The sequence below is a fragment of the Diuraphis noxia genome, unplaced genomic scaffold (genome assembly GCF_037042655.1).
Source record: "Diuraphis noxia isolate RWA-SAM2 unplaced genomic scaffold, SU_Dnox_SAM2 contig0001, whole genome shotgun sequence".
NCBI lineage: Eukaryota > Metazoa > Arthropoda > Insecta > Hemiptera > Aphididae > Diuraphis > Diuraphis noxia.
In genome coordinates this window covers 87,568,213-87,583,746 of record NW_028301711.1, presented here as the reverse complement: position 1 = coordinate 87,583,746, position 15,534 = coordinate 87,568,213, and the positions used below count along the sequence as shown (strand labels likewise).

At 31.0% G+C, this 15,534-nt stretch overlaps 1 protein-coding gene across 2 annotated transcripts in view; it reads right to left on the bottom strand.

The window, feature by feature from the left end:
* LOC107163998 (uncharacterized) overlaps nucleotides 1-14,502 on the bottom strand; it is a 40,252-nt gene extending 25,750 nt beyond the window's left edge. Inside the window, exons 1-3 of one of the 2 annotated variants that reach the window (XM_089215912.1) lie at nucleotides 13,976-14,502; nucleotides 13,747-13,907; nucleotides 11,918-12,072 (exon numbers count right to left, since the gene is read on the bottom strand). In XM_089215912.1, coding sequence (XP_089072038.1) covers nucleotides 11,918-11,960 — 43 coding nt within the window. In that variant the 5' untranslated portion in view covers nucleotides 11,961-12,072; nucleotides 13,747-13,907; nucleotides 13,976-14,502. The remainder of the gene's footprint in view (nucleotides 1-11,917; nucleotides 12,073-13,746; nucleotides 13,908-13,975) is intronic. The other variant, XM_089215911.1, reaches the window with a different exon arrangement.
* Between the last annotated feature and the right edge of the window lie 1,032 nt (nucleotides 14,503-15,534).

Below are 15,534 nucleotides of genomic sequence, written 5' to 3'. Positions count from 1 at the left end.
ATGCACTGCGAATATTAAAATCACGAAAACAGGCACAAAGCAAAAGACACACTGACAAACTTACAGCCCTAGCTATTATGAGAACTGAAGAAGACTTCAAAAATATATTGCAGGATATGGGAAGTCATCCATTTTTTATTCACTACCACTGTTCAGAACAAATACATATCTACAGAAGTTATTGTCGAACTGTTCAATATCCACGCTTAATAATTGATGCGACTGGATCAGTTGTAAAAAATTTTTCAAAATTTGGCTTTCAGAAAACCCGTTTTCTTTTTCTATATGAAGGTGTGGTTTATGATAACATTAAAAAACATAGCTTCACAGTAACAAATATGATCAGTGAAAGACATAATAACATTTCAATATTTAATTGGTTAGCTAAGTGGATTAAGTGTGATATACCAATTCCAAGGGAGACGGTGTGTGATCAATCGCTAGCCCTTCTTTCAGCAATAGTGCAATGTTTTACTCAATACTCGTCATTGAAAGACTATCTGAGAGTTTGTGGTGATATTGTGTTTGAAAAGTTACCATCTAATTCACATTGGTTGCCAAGTTGTTTTGTAAGAACAGATGTGGCTCATTTTATCAAGTTAGTCAGCAAGTGGAAACCATTAAAAACATCACCAAGAAGAGTTAGAGAAATTATTCTTCGTGTAATTGGGATAATTTTAAAAAGCCAATCATTGGCCTATATTCAATCAATGATTATGTCATTATTCATAGTTATTACCAATGAAACTGATGGTAATGATTTAATATCATTTGAAGACACACCATGTGAACAGCATAAAAAAATTTTAGTACAAGCTGTAAGTACTGAGGTAAATGATTTAGAAGAAATAGTAACATTAACAGAGATAATTGATGATCAAAATATAAACATAGATGATGAATATGAATATGAATGCCAAAGCGAAGAAGTTGACAATTTTGATAATCCCTTTCAATCATGGTCAGAAGGTTTATTTGAAAAAAGTAAAAATTTTATTCGTGAAGGAAATGGTATAAATGCAATGTTTTTGCCAGCATTAGTTCCTTTTATATTAAAGTGTTTAAAGCTTTTGCCATTATGGTCCGGGTTAATGGTTCCATTTTTTGGATATGGTGAATTGACATCTAGTTCAGCTTCTGTCGAGTCCAGTTTCAAAAAGTTAAAAAATGTTACTTTCAAACATACTTCCTTACCAGTGGACATTGAAGAATTTTTAGAAACTCATATTATGTCGTTGCAGGGTGCCTCACTTATTCGGTCTACAGTTAATACTCAACCTGAAGAACCATTAAATATTTTAGTTGAAAATTTAAATAATTCAAGTCAAAATCAATCAGCATATGTTATTAATGATTGTCCATTGTGTAAAACGGGTAATTTACCAATGCAAAATGGAGCTCATAAATGTTTATTATGTGGTATACCTGTGCATGCTCTTCCTTCTTGCTCCACTCATGAACTTGGACAAGAAGAAAGAAGAATATGCAAAAATTGCTCCCAGACTCAAAGCATAACTTGTTTAGACGAAGAAGACACAGCTTGTGAAAATTGGAATAGGAGAAGTAAAAAGCAAGCCAACAAGTCATATTTGATGCCAAATCCACTTTTACGCCATTTAGATATAAATAATCCTAAAAATTTAAAATTACTACCTATACTAAAAAATGGATCACGGGCAGAAGAATTAAAAAGTTGTACAATTGCTGAGCTTGGAAAAGTAATCCTTAGCAACACGTGTGCTTTTGACACATTAGCTTCAATATTTATGACAGCATATTGTGACAGTAATAACTATCAAAAACAAATTGATGCTATAAAAGAACATGATACATACTTTCAATTTATATCCATTATCGTGACAAAAGGTATAACTGCATCAACATACTCAGATAGAGCAAAAATTATTATAAATATGCTTAATCCAGAATTAAAACAACTAGAATATAATACAACTTTAGCTATTTGTGATACAACAGCAGGATCAGTCCTTAAAGCTATTTTGAAACAAAACCCTACAATAAATGAAATTAACTTATGTTCAAATTCTAATTGTAAAAGATCTCTTAGTCAAGTTGTCACTTACATTACATACCAAACACCTGATGAGAGTATAAACAACCTGCAGCAATTTTTAAACAACCGTTTAATTGAAGAAAGCTCAGTGTGTGGTTTTGGCAAATGTAATGGAATTAAAAGTATAGATCCAATAATTTCGAATATGCATATTATAATAGAAATTTTATACTGGAATAGTGAGTAAACTGTTTTATTATTTTCCTAAATAGGGTACCTATACATAAACAAAAAATATATAACCTTTTTTTCTTATTTGTTTGTAGGCGATGAAACAACATATAGCACAGAAGTAGGACGTTTAGTTGAAACTAAATTGTGTGATTTGCCTCCTATGTTAACTTATAATGAATCAACATATGAGCTGAGAGGTGTTGTAAACTATATACCCGGATTAAGCAGGTTAAGGACATCAGTCGGACATTATACTGCTTATTGTAAACGAAGTGAAAGAAGTTGGGAGCTAATGGATGACCAAAAAAAAAAATCTGTGCCAGTAAAAGACTCTACTAAAGTCAATTGTGAATATTTAATATATACAATCTAACTTTAAAATCAGTTCAATAACAATTTTATTCAATTATTAATAAAAGAGGTGTTTTAATTTCAGTTAATTGTCTACTTTACTTAACTTTGTAAATTTCAGAAAAAGAATAGGCCTACATTTAAAAGATGAGTATAACTTTTGGTAAATTGATCCATAAACTTGGAGATAAAAACAAAATTGATAAAGGTATAAGGTAAGGAAATAACAAAAAAAAAAAATAATAATAAGAAAAAGAAATATTGTTTAAAAACAAACAATTCTATTCAAAAGCAGATTGGCTAAGCAAGTTGAGAATATATCTCCCTGGGCCAGTGAAAATGATATGATAATAGGCTGAATGTCCAGGAATGAAGGTTCTCAGGATGATCTAAAAAATAATATAAACCTTATACTATAAAAATGTTTAGATGTTACATAATTTACAGTAAATATAAGTATACCTAACGGACTGACTAGTGAGCGTAGTGACAGATTTAATCATTTATTACATCCATGTTTTGATGATGATCTCAAAAAATGATCAAACCATGATCATGAAACTGTATGCACATGAAAATATGAGATACTTACTGCCCACTGGAAAACAAAGTAAATGTCATATACTTAGGTTAATACAAATTGAATGTTTATCCATATTTTTAGTAAATTTTAAATTTAAATAACCTATGGATGATTCCACGCGATTTTCGATTGGAAGGGATTTTCCGGAAAATTCGCGAATGGTCGTACGAATGCATACGAATTCCGTACTAAATATTGGCGAAAGAAAATTTTGGAAAAACAGAATTTTAATTTTTGGGAGGGCTGGGGAAACGCCCGGTGCGGAAAACGCGATTTTCGGTTGGAAGGGATTTTCCGGAAAATTCGCGAATGGTCGTACGAATGCATACGAATTCCGTACTAAATATTGGCGGAAGAAAATTTTGGAAAAACAGAATTTTAATTTTTGGGAGGGCTGGGGAAACGCCCGGTGCGGAAAACGCGATTTTCGGTTGGAAGGGATTTTCCGGAAAATTCGCGAATGGTCGTACGAATGCATACGAATTCCGTACTAAATATTGGCGAAAGAAAATTTTGGAAAAACAGAATTTTCGTTTTGGGAGGGCTGGAGAAACGTTTCTACAGCCCCCCCACACTTTTTTGCCTTTTACTTTGAAAATAAATCCGTACAAATTCTGATTTTAGTCGTACAAATTCATACATATTCCATACTAAATATACATGAAAAAAAATTTCAAAAAATCTTTTTGGGGGGGGCTGGGGAAACGTACGTCACTGGTAAGACGGAGACAATTAATATACCTCTGTTACGTACTCTTAAGCGTGATAATAATTTTATTAAAGACATGATAGTTTTTTTGAAGTCAACAGGCCTCTATAACTTAATTTAATAATTTGTAATTGTTTTCCTACTTTTTTTGTTTTTTGTTTTTTTCCTTCTATATAAATACTAAAAAACTATACTCTTACGCCAAATACCTCTTCAAAAAATATATATTGTTAAAATCTTAAATCTTGTAAACCTACCATAATATATTGTAGCTAATGGCCATGCAGCTGCCGGGTTTTATTTGATCAATAAAAAAAAAAATTTTTATTAATAAATTAATTCCCTTAACATTTAAGCTAACAACTCAAAATTGGGATTGCTGACCGTACGTTTTGGTATTTTATGCACTTATATGTGTTAGTGAGACCCTTTGATTAAAATTTATGATAAATGCATTTTATTTATGATAAGTTATAAATTTATATATAAATATAACCTAATATGGTAAGTAAAACGAGGACTGCTCAATATGTGAGTACGGCGTATTAAGCAATTCAATTTAGGCAATAATTATATGATGTGTAGTAGTGTGCGTAGTAAATGATCAGCGTATGCTTATCATAATGTGAAACTTCCGCATGCTCATGCATACCACATTATTGCGCACTTAAATTTTTTTCGCTAAAAATATGTGTATAATGTATATTCTATTATACCGGATATGAATTCCGAACGCAGATTAATTGAGTTTGTCTACACAATTTTACTTTACATTGATTTTTCCGTTTTAAATTGTTTTATTTTATTATGCTTAAAACCATTATATACAAAAAAAAAAAATTATTATTTCTATAAATTATTTTCTTGTAAACCAATAGCGACCATTTTGAAGTTAATATTGTCGTTAAATTTTCTGAATTTCCACGCAAACTTACTTATTTTTTTCGTTTATAAGTTCCTTCTCCTGATAATTAAAAACACAAAAAAAAAAAGAATTATCTAAATTGGACCAGCCGTGTTCACGCGTGATTTCCCAAGGGAAATAGAGATTCATTATTATATACATAGATAAGAGCCGCTATAATTAATAATTATCGTTTCCTATTAATTCATCCGGCCCACTTGTTGTATTCCGATGATTCAATGCTAGTTTAGGTTAGGCCATTATAGATTGATAATATCAATTTTGTAATTTCAATAAAATTATCAAACAAGAATGTAAACTAATTCTGCAGATGTAAGACTTTGAGCATTATTTAGTTTTCGTTGTGGTGTACTAAAATTAGGATATACGCGCATCAACTTATGAAATAAATGAAGGGTAACTACGTCATTAGCCATCGGCCAGAGCGACTAGGAGAAACAGGAAAATAAACCCAAAGATTAAAAATTAAAACAACAAATGCGAAAACCACAAGTGACGTCATCGGTTTCAAGTTTTTGGCGAGCATATTCTATCATTAGAATATGTATTATAATATTATTGTGGGAGTGTTTGTTAAGATTGTTTACTATACATGATATTTCACAAAGATTTTAAACATTTAAATTTAATTTCTATGAAAAATTGGCAATTACTATTTCTTGATGCCCCGTACACAAAGGTCTACAATATTATTAATATAATTATACCAATTATTATACTTTATAGTTTACCTATAGGCATATATATTATGCCGTAATAATAAGTTATATAATTCTTGTATAGATTTTAGTAGGTATGTAATTTTGTTTATAATTACTTATAATTGAACTTAATATTGGTTATATATACTCATATACATAAACAGTTAGAACAATTAGTTATGTCTGCTATATAATTCAAAAAATATAATATACAGTAGAATCTCATTACTCCGGATTAATTGAGGCCTAGGGTCATCTGAATAAATGAAAGTCCGGATTAAACAAAATAACCAAGAATAGTAGATAATAAATTTAAAAAAATTTTGTTGGATATTAAACTATACTTACAACACTTAAGTCTGTATCTAACAATATTAAACCTAAAAGATAGTACATAATTGTATTATAATCATTATATACAACTCGTTTTTATGTTTATTTGACGTCATAAACTTGAGTGATTTACGTATTATAAACGGCTGTCCAGATTAAGCGAAGTCCGGACTAATGAGGTTTCACTGTAACTCGATATTAATGCTGAAATTAAATAATTTTAATGAATTAAAACTGATATTGTTTTTTAACTGTAAGCTAACCTAACCTAACCCTCAGATACTACTTAGAACTTATTAACTAGGTATGATAAATTCTGTTTTATTAAATGTATATTAACCAACTAGTTAAAAAGTGATTTAAATAATTAAACCCTTAAATTCTCATGAAAAGAATAATACGTACATAATCTTCGTGTTGAATATTGAAGATAAATCATATTATATCAAGTAATATTTTTCATTTTGTTTACTTTGTTGTAACTGATTGTTTTTCAAAGTTAAGTACTATTAAATTTCGTGTTTAATTAGTTGTTGTTTTCAAGCCTATTTAAATTAATAATTCTTTATATATATAATAAATAACACATAATAGGAAAATATGTTTAATGTTTAAAAAATAAAAATATTTTTTTCCTAGTCAGGTTTCTAGTTTTAAAATCTATTGTGCTCTCGAAAATGCATTTTTAAACACTATTAATTATGTGTTGTAGAATATGAAAAGAAATACAAATATTTATAACTTAGTTCATCTTTGGCTCTTATAATATATACCTATTATAAGAAGAATTTTTTGACAATAATGACGTTTTTTTGTAGTTTTATAAACTGGATGTACAGTATATATAGATGTTAAGTTGTGCAGGCCACTCATCTCTCATATTGATCAAAGTATTGCATTATTCTGAGTGAATTTCAAACGTATAACAGGTTCCAACCTTAGCCATTGGTTAGATGAAAGAATTTAATAAAATGAAAATAATATACACTTTATTACACGGTAATACAATTATATAATATTTTAGAAAACAAAATCGAAAAACTGTAAGTACTAAATTTCTAATTATTATATTATGGAGTTTTAGTTACGAGACTTTTACATGAGCTATTTCTTCTTCACTACTCGAATAAGTCTATACTATACTCACATTAATACCTATCTACTCTTCAAATTCACCAGGAATCTAATAAACTCATGGATAAAAATACAACCAAAAATTTCAAAAGCTTTCAATTTCGAAAATTTTACATTTTCAAACACGAACTTACACCAAAACACGACTTTGACTATTATTAATGTAGCTCTACTGTTTTGTTTAACAATAATGTATAATAATATTGTATGAACAAAAATTACTGTAAATTATGCTGTGAAAAATACATCACCTAATTAGTACCTCATAATTATTCGATTCGGTCAGTTTATGATTGGCCAACAATAACGTAGACTAAAAGTTATTGCCAAAGTAGTAAAAACAACTTGTTTACGAAAATCAGTAAGGATTATGTTAGATTTGGTTGTGACTTTGTGAGCGTAAAGCACGGTGAATGAATATACAATTCCACACCCATAATAGAAATTATTTAGGTTTCTAAAATTACTGTAAATTATAAATTACACAATGAAACTATTGATATTAGAAATGATTTATACGTGCTATAGTTCTATCCGTATAACATATTATAATATACAATTTATATATATAGAGAATAGGTTAACCTCTTAATATTATTAAATTATTATATATTCCTGTTGTGACTCTCATTGATGAAGATATTATTATAATTAACTGATTGTCATCATTTTCGAAGTTTCTAACACATATTTTATATTATTAATTAATGACATATCATTTTTGGCTTTTAAATTTCACACGTATTGATATTTTTTGATAATAACTAACCTAACCTACCTACGTTGCAGTTTTATTGCCATTATTAAATTAATTACACCTTTGATGGATACAATACTACCTATTGACTATTATAGATGTATAGCTGCAATTATTGTACCTACATTATAGATAAAGGTAACTACAATTATTTCGTAAATTTAAATTTATAATGCTGTATTTCTGTTTAGCAGCGTACTACCTATTTACTATCAGTCGTTTTATTGTCGATTTCGATATTATTGACCTGCTGACATTGATTATATTGTTACAATTATTTTTATTTTAAACATGTCTACAAAAAATATGTAGAATATGTAGAATGAATACATTGTATATTTGTAAATTGATACCGGAAACTTGAGTGTGCCTAACATGCACAATGTCAATATAGCCATTGCAGTTTTCAATATCACTATATTGGTTTATTTCATGAATAATTCTAATAACTAATACGACAAAAAATAAAATTCTTTTACGTGAACCAACACTGCTAGTTTAAACGTTGAAATGACAAAATTATCTTTTTGAATAAATGATTAGTATAGCAGGTTTCCGTGTATATTTTACTAATTAGTAATTATCGTTTATCATAAAAAATCGCAGGAGAATTTCGCAAAGCAAGGATTACCAGTAGGCAGTTATGTTTTTCATTATACCAATTCATATGTAAGTATAGGTATAAATTAATGATCGATAAAATATGTGTCAAACGTATTCTTGAATATATTTAAAATGTTAATGTTAATTTCATTTACTGCTATTTACTACTAGTTGAGGGCTATATTCTAATATGCGTTTTAATTTTTTTAATTTGCACTTAACATATTTTTGATTCGTATAAATAGAGTTCAGAAAGATTAAGTAAAAGTTTTCTCAATTGAATCAACTCAGCTGAGAAGTACAAGCTAAATTTCAAATCCCTTCCGTTAGAAATAGATTTTAAAATAATTTTTAATTGGTCAATACCTAACAAAATTAAAAGTAATTTTAAGTTAATAATTTGCAGTAGTGATGCCATATTTATGCTACAAGGTTATCTGAGTATTCAAAATGGTTATAAATTCATAATATAGTGTACCTATTATTATTACGACAGAGTTTATACCGATATTCGGAGTTTTAGTGCTTCAAGTGCAGTGGGTACTATGCAATATAAAATATATTAAAACGCGCTGTGTAATGTGTTTCCGGTCCGAATTTTTTTCATAGTTCACCACTGTACCTACAATATGAAAACAATTAAGAGGATAAAATATTAAAATGTATTGCGCGTGTTCCAAAACCTTTCGGCACATCACCAACTTGTGGACGTAAAACCCGCATGTATGCTCTCATCTCTGTCTTACACATGTACAACATGGCAAATTTATATTCAGCTGCAGTAAGCAAGTTCTAATTTAGTTTAATAAGCATTAATATTAAGTGTGTTAAATCAAATGATAATTTGTCTTTTTATTGCAATGATTATACTTAGTATGTTACGTATGTCGTTATAGGTATATCATGCGATGACAATCGTCATAATAATAATAATAATAATAATAATAATAATAATAATAATAATAATAATAATAATTTAGTGCTATTTATAAAAAATGATTATGCAACGCTGCGGACGACATCGAAAACAATGATGAACCTATATATGCTATTGAAGAAAAAAAAGTGCGCCGAAAATAATCACAATTAAAGTGACGTTGCCACAACTATCGACTAAAATACGTCAACGCCGCGGTCGCCTCCTTGACGACGAAAATATTTTAATGCCATATAACACTGTAATAATTAGGTAATAACTAATAGGTATCATGGAATCAGTGGCGTATTTTGTATGTTTTTTGGGGGGGTGTCCAGATAATATCGGTATATACCTACTTATTTGTTAATTAGTTGCAATATTTCTCTGTTTTACATTTACTACCACCAAGTTCATAATATACTCATCAAATATTGTAATGAAAATTTTTTTATTTATTTAATTAAAAGTAGTAATTTTTATGTAATTTAAATCATACATGTATAAAATACCTACTGTAAACATAGTTTTAAAATTTAAAAATAAAAATAAAAGCAAATAATAATAATTTTTAAAATAGAAAATAGAAAATAATAAATAGACTTAAAATTATTATACAAAGTAATTTAAATAATAAATTCAAGACGCCTTTTTTTAAGCTCAATTCCTTCAAAACATCATCAGTAGTAATTTGTTCATTTCTGTGAATCGATAACATAGCCAAACCATTTAATCTCTTCTATAATAAGTAACACAGACACATGAAGATACCAGTGGCGCTATAAGAATAACAGTTTTATAAATAATTAAAAATATAATAGGATAATAGGTACATTATTTAAAACTAAATTTATTTTCTTTCCTAATTAGTTTAGGACTTTATATAATATTAAAATAGTTCAAAACGAACCACATATTTTTGTTTGTCAAATTCCCTTTAAAATTTATCAAAATTAAAGATTATTTTTTTTTTTTTGGTTTGGGGGGTGTCCACGGTGTCTGGACACCCCCCCCCCCCAAAAAAAAAAAAAAAATACGCCACTGCATGGAATCATCGAAAACTAAATGCAGAAGTGATCGGAATAAAAATAAAATCTTATTTAACTTGCCAAAATGTTTGTATTATATTTCCGAAAAATATACAAAGATGACGCGTTGTGCGGACAACGTCTCCGTCTATTAAACATACCTACACAATACTTGCATTCAGCTAAAGAATCCATATTTTTGCGTTATTAATTTTAATATGTCTGGTATCACCTGTATTGAGTGACACTCAATAAAATCTACGATTCTTTACACCCGTACTTATATAGCTAATGACACTCATCTCTACAAAATATTAGAATAGCCCTGTTAAATCACATTTGCCAATTTTAGTGTTCCTTTAGTCTGGAATGACTCAAAGATTATGCCATATACCTTGAAACTATTCAGTACTTATAAACCTTATTGACTTGCAGTACGTACATCTCGATGCTGTTCCCATAAAAAGTTAATAACGTACAAATGACTGAAATAATATTTAAAATAGAGTTTTTAGATTGGAAACGCTTTAATTCACACGTAAATCAAACATAAGTTCAAACACTATTCCAAAACACTTAGCTCATACTTCGACCGTTGCTTCACAAGTACAACCATTGCACCTATGCTCTCGGTGAATCATTCATAGCTAGTGACAATAATAGGTCCGAGCGTGCCTGTGCGTGTGGCGATGATGTTAAAAAGAAAAATATTATTATCTCCTCGGCTCATTTAGCTTCGCCGGTCTGACCTATCTTAATATTCAAATATTCCCGCCTATTTTACACATATATTGAATACGTAATTTTTTATTGATAGTAGCTGCATTCTAAATTATACGACTTAAAATTTTAATTGTTTATAATATTATATTATCAGTTATTTTCGTTCATTTAATTTTAATACGAGTTATGGTCATTATTTTTAAATTTTAATGTTGTGTACACTTTTAAAACAGATACGATATATTCAGGGCATAGTCCTCTTAACAAAGTATGCAAATATGTCACTCATGTACTAAGATTTTAGACTTCCAATTGACGCCACTGCCTCATATATGTATATGTTATGTAATTTTAACAATAAAGAATAAACACCGATTGTTGATAATATTTAGTAGCTAAACTTAACTACAATATATTTATAGACTAATGCAAAATGTAATTAAATCGCAATACACCATACTAAATAATATTTAATTTCGTTTTACCGAGTTGCACAAAGTTTTAAAGTAAATAACTAAACATATATATCTTTTTAAATTTAAATTATAATAAAGTCGCATTGTGAATATCGAGACATTTTGGCTTTGATACATAACATATTATATTATAATATGTATATTATTGTACGTCCTACAACAATAACATATATATATATATATATATATTATACCTATGTATATAATATATATATTAATTAAATATGTTATAGTACATAGACTACTGAAGTATAGAGTAGGTGGAAATAACGGTCACGTGTGTAACTTTATGAAAAAAAATAACTATTAACTATTCTCTCCTGTTCATCGTTATTGCTGTTTGTTTATATTGGGTAACAATTTGTCATTTACGTCTAATAAATAATAATAGATTATAGCAAGCAAATGTAAATGGATCGCGATCACTTACCGAGTAAGACAAATGTTTTAGCGACTGGTTTCATCAGTGGCATGTCGGTAATATTATATCCAACCCTCGATGACCACCGGCCGAAGATCGCTAAGCTCTGGTGGAGCGTAGTCGGTTGTCGTCGAACCGCAAACACAATCAGCTATGATGTGCGGCTGAAATAAAAACGAAACAGTTCGGTTGTAATTTTCGTAAATGTCAAATCAGTCGAATGTCACTATACGTATATAGGTATAACAAAAAATTATTAATAATAAAATTTAAAAAGAAATCGTTTTGTGTCCAGACAGAGCAGCAAAATAATGTCTTTCCAACTCACCAGAGCGGCCGAGCCTGCAGTATAAAGATCTACTCCTATCGATTTAATTTTTAAAGTTAATATATCCCAAGCAATGTCTTAAATAATCCGTTATTGTGTAGAGGGAGGAGGAGGGGATAACATTTGTGTACATAAAATATATCATCCAAACATTTCTCATACCTATAACCTATGTATTACAACCTCTTCTCAAATATAACTATATGCTGCAATTCGGTATATGTGCGATGTGTACAGACTGTACAGTGCTTTTACGTCTTACGTGCCTACATCTAAACATAAAATTATTGTTACGAATTTAAATGATATAAGTAGAACAACCACACAGAGGAATGTAAGATAATATGTAATAGGTATATCGTATATAGTTAGTTGACTAATGTGTAGGTATGTGTAATATTATTTACAACATTAAAATAAAACACTTTACATCAACTATTTTATCTTAATTGAGTATCGAAACTATAGCATCTTCGATATTATGAAGTTATATATTATTATCTTTGTAATTATTATAATTGACAATCCAACAGTCAGCATAGAAATTCGGTTTTTTTGTATTATTTCCATAAATTACGATACTATATAGTACGGTATTATTGCATTATCTTATGTTTAATTGGCACGCTAAATGTGAGATATGCGCCAGTTATAAGATAAAAATCTCAAGTGGTGGGGGTGGGGGGACGAATCGACACTAGTATTCTCCGTAATTACACCATTGTTCACAAGAAAAGTTTCGTAAGCATTTATACGTGTACGTTTTCCAACGACCAACAGCTGCTCATTTTCCCGATTTAGATGCAATTTGTTTTTGTTCCGCGAGAACAGTGAGTACAAGACCGCAGTCGGAGATAAATCATTTGGATTTCATAACCAGAAATGTGTGTACAATGCTTTTCCAATCGAAGCTTTTATAATCTATAATAATATAATAGTCTATACCGTCGGCAAGTAATTTCTATTAGAGTCTAGAAGATTAAAGTAATAAATAAATGAAGTCTAGAGAAAAAATATTTTGTCAAAGCTTTATATTTTTATTGTAGAGTAATATGACGAGGAAAAAAAAATTGCAAGATATGTCAACTGTCCTGCAGTTTTCTGCCTTCCACCAGTTGCCAACAGTTGGTCACTAATTTTAATTTCGGGAGTAGCAAATTTATGAAGTTAATTCGAAGTGAGCCGCATTGTTAAGAGATGTTTATAAGACGGTTAATAAAATGAAACGTATTTTTTCATTTTGTAACAAATGAAAGGGCATTTAGTTTCTACATTATTGTTCAGGTACACGTAGTCAAGAAATTATATTTTATCCTTGAAAAGTGCTTTTTACGTATTGTGTATATTTATTAATTTTATCCTAAGCTCGGCATCGTTGTGGCCACCCCTGGCCTATACCATAACAACTGCACCCCCTCCAATGAGTGGTAGGTAGAGCAGTGGCGTCTGATCTACAATACAAGTCGGAGTAATAATAATGCTAGTAACAATGATAGTATGATACACTAACCTCCAATGTTATCGTGTTGTATGATAATAAAATTATTGTTGCTGGTCGTGCCGGTATTTCCGGGTTCGACGTACGCGACGCCCGTCCGGCTCGTGTAACAAGTCCGACGCTGAGGAAGAAGATCACTAAATACTGTTCGGAAGTCGACGGCCGTGATGATGCTGCGTACGATAGACGAAGAGGATCAGACGAAAAAAAAAAATAAGAAAAACAATATTATTATCGTTACCCGTTTGAACGCGATCGACGTCGGCGCGGAAACGACTGACCGCGTGACGGCAACGCAAGTCGTTATATATTATATTGTTGTTGGTACGTACTTGCGATATTGTTACGATCGACAATCGATAATAAACGTACTTGCCGGTGACGGGACGTGACGACCGACGCGGATCAGTTGGCGGACGCGCAATAGATAAGCGGCGAGAGAGCGCGTGTGACGACGATGATATCAATGTTATTGTTGTTGCTGCTGTCGTTACGACGTGGTGACTACTGCAGCAGGCTGCTGCTGGTTGTGCCACCGCCACCTTCTACGGATCGTGCCGTGGTCGCGCTGGTAACCGAACCGGACTGAATGACGGTCGTCTAGGGACGGTACCGCGGTTCCTGCAGAGATCGCGATCTGTAGGCGAGTGAGTATTTACGATTGAATGACGACGGCGAGATAGTACTATAGTAGTGCTACGTGGAATGGGAACGCGACAACGTGTAGTCGTGTGGCGTAGTGGCCGCCGCCGCCACTACCACCTCCTAATAAAACGTTGTAAAATAACAATATCGTTTTGCTGCCGCCGCGGACGAGTCGACGACGACGACGACGGCTGCTGCTGCAACTGGGCCAAGACGTGCCAAGCAGTGCGTGCGTGCGTGCGTGGTGTATGCACCGTTGCAATATTCCGCCGCCTAGTGCAACAGCTGCCGACGCCGCCGTCCCCGGCGACCCCCCCCCGTCGATGGCGTGTAACGGAAGTTTTCTCTTGTAGATCGGAAGCGTTGATTTGCCGACGTCGTCTACTCGTCTCTGTTTCCGTCACACACTATACAATACACGCCGAGAGAACAGTTCAGATACGTGTTCTGTTTCCAACGCATATCGTTTTCAAAACGGATTTGAATTCGTGGCCGTAGTCGAACTAGGTCGATCATATACGTCTCTGTTTAAGACGGGATCGTACCATTTTTGAAAATCTTGTCCCCTCGTCCCGACGACTGAGCACCGCACTGCCAAAAACTCGATTTTCGTTTTCACCAACCATCTGCTGAATCATTTTTCCTCAAAAATCATTACCATTCGAGACATGAAGACCAATAATTGTAATTCTGGTTTTATGCTGTTATTGTTTTATCGTATTCTGAATATTGTATTATATCCAAATATCGACAAATTAGTACAGAATAATTACTTTATTTTGAATTTAGTAAATGTTGTAAAAATTTGAAATTTAAATGCTTATAAAAATAAAGGCGTGCTTATATATTGTACGTTGGTACACCTATGACGTGATACGTATATTACTATAGTAGATGTGAAGTCTGCAAAACAAAAAAAGCTTCCGTCAGCATCCAACCTTTATATGATTCAAATCCGATACAGGCATTTGTATATGTATATCTCTTCGTTGGTTTTTTACGACATTTCAATTTTAAAGCGAACTATGAACTTTCTTATAATATTAGTTATTGTAATACCTATCTTGGATTATAAATCAATACTTATAATTTAATTAAACATTTTGATATCATGAAAAACCAATGAACAAACATATTATTATAGTTAATATTAAA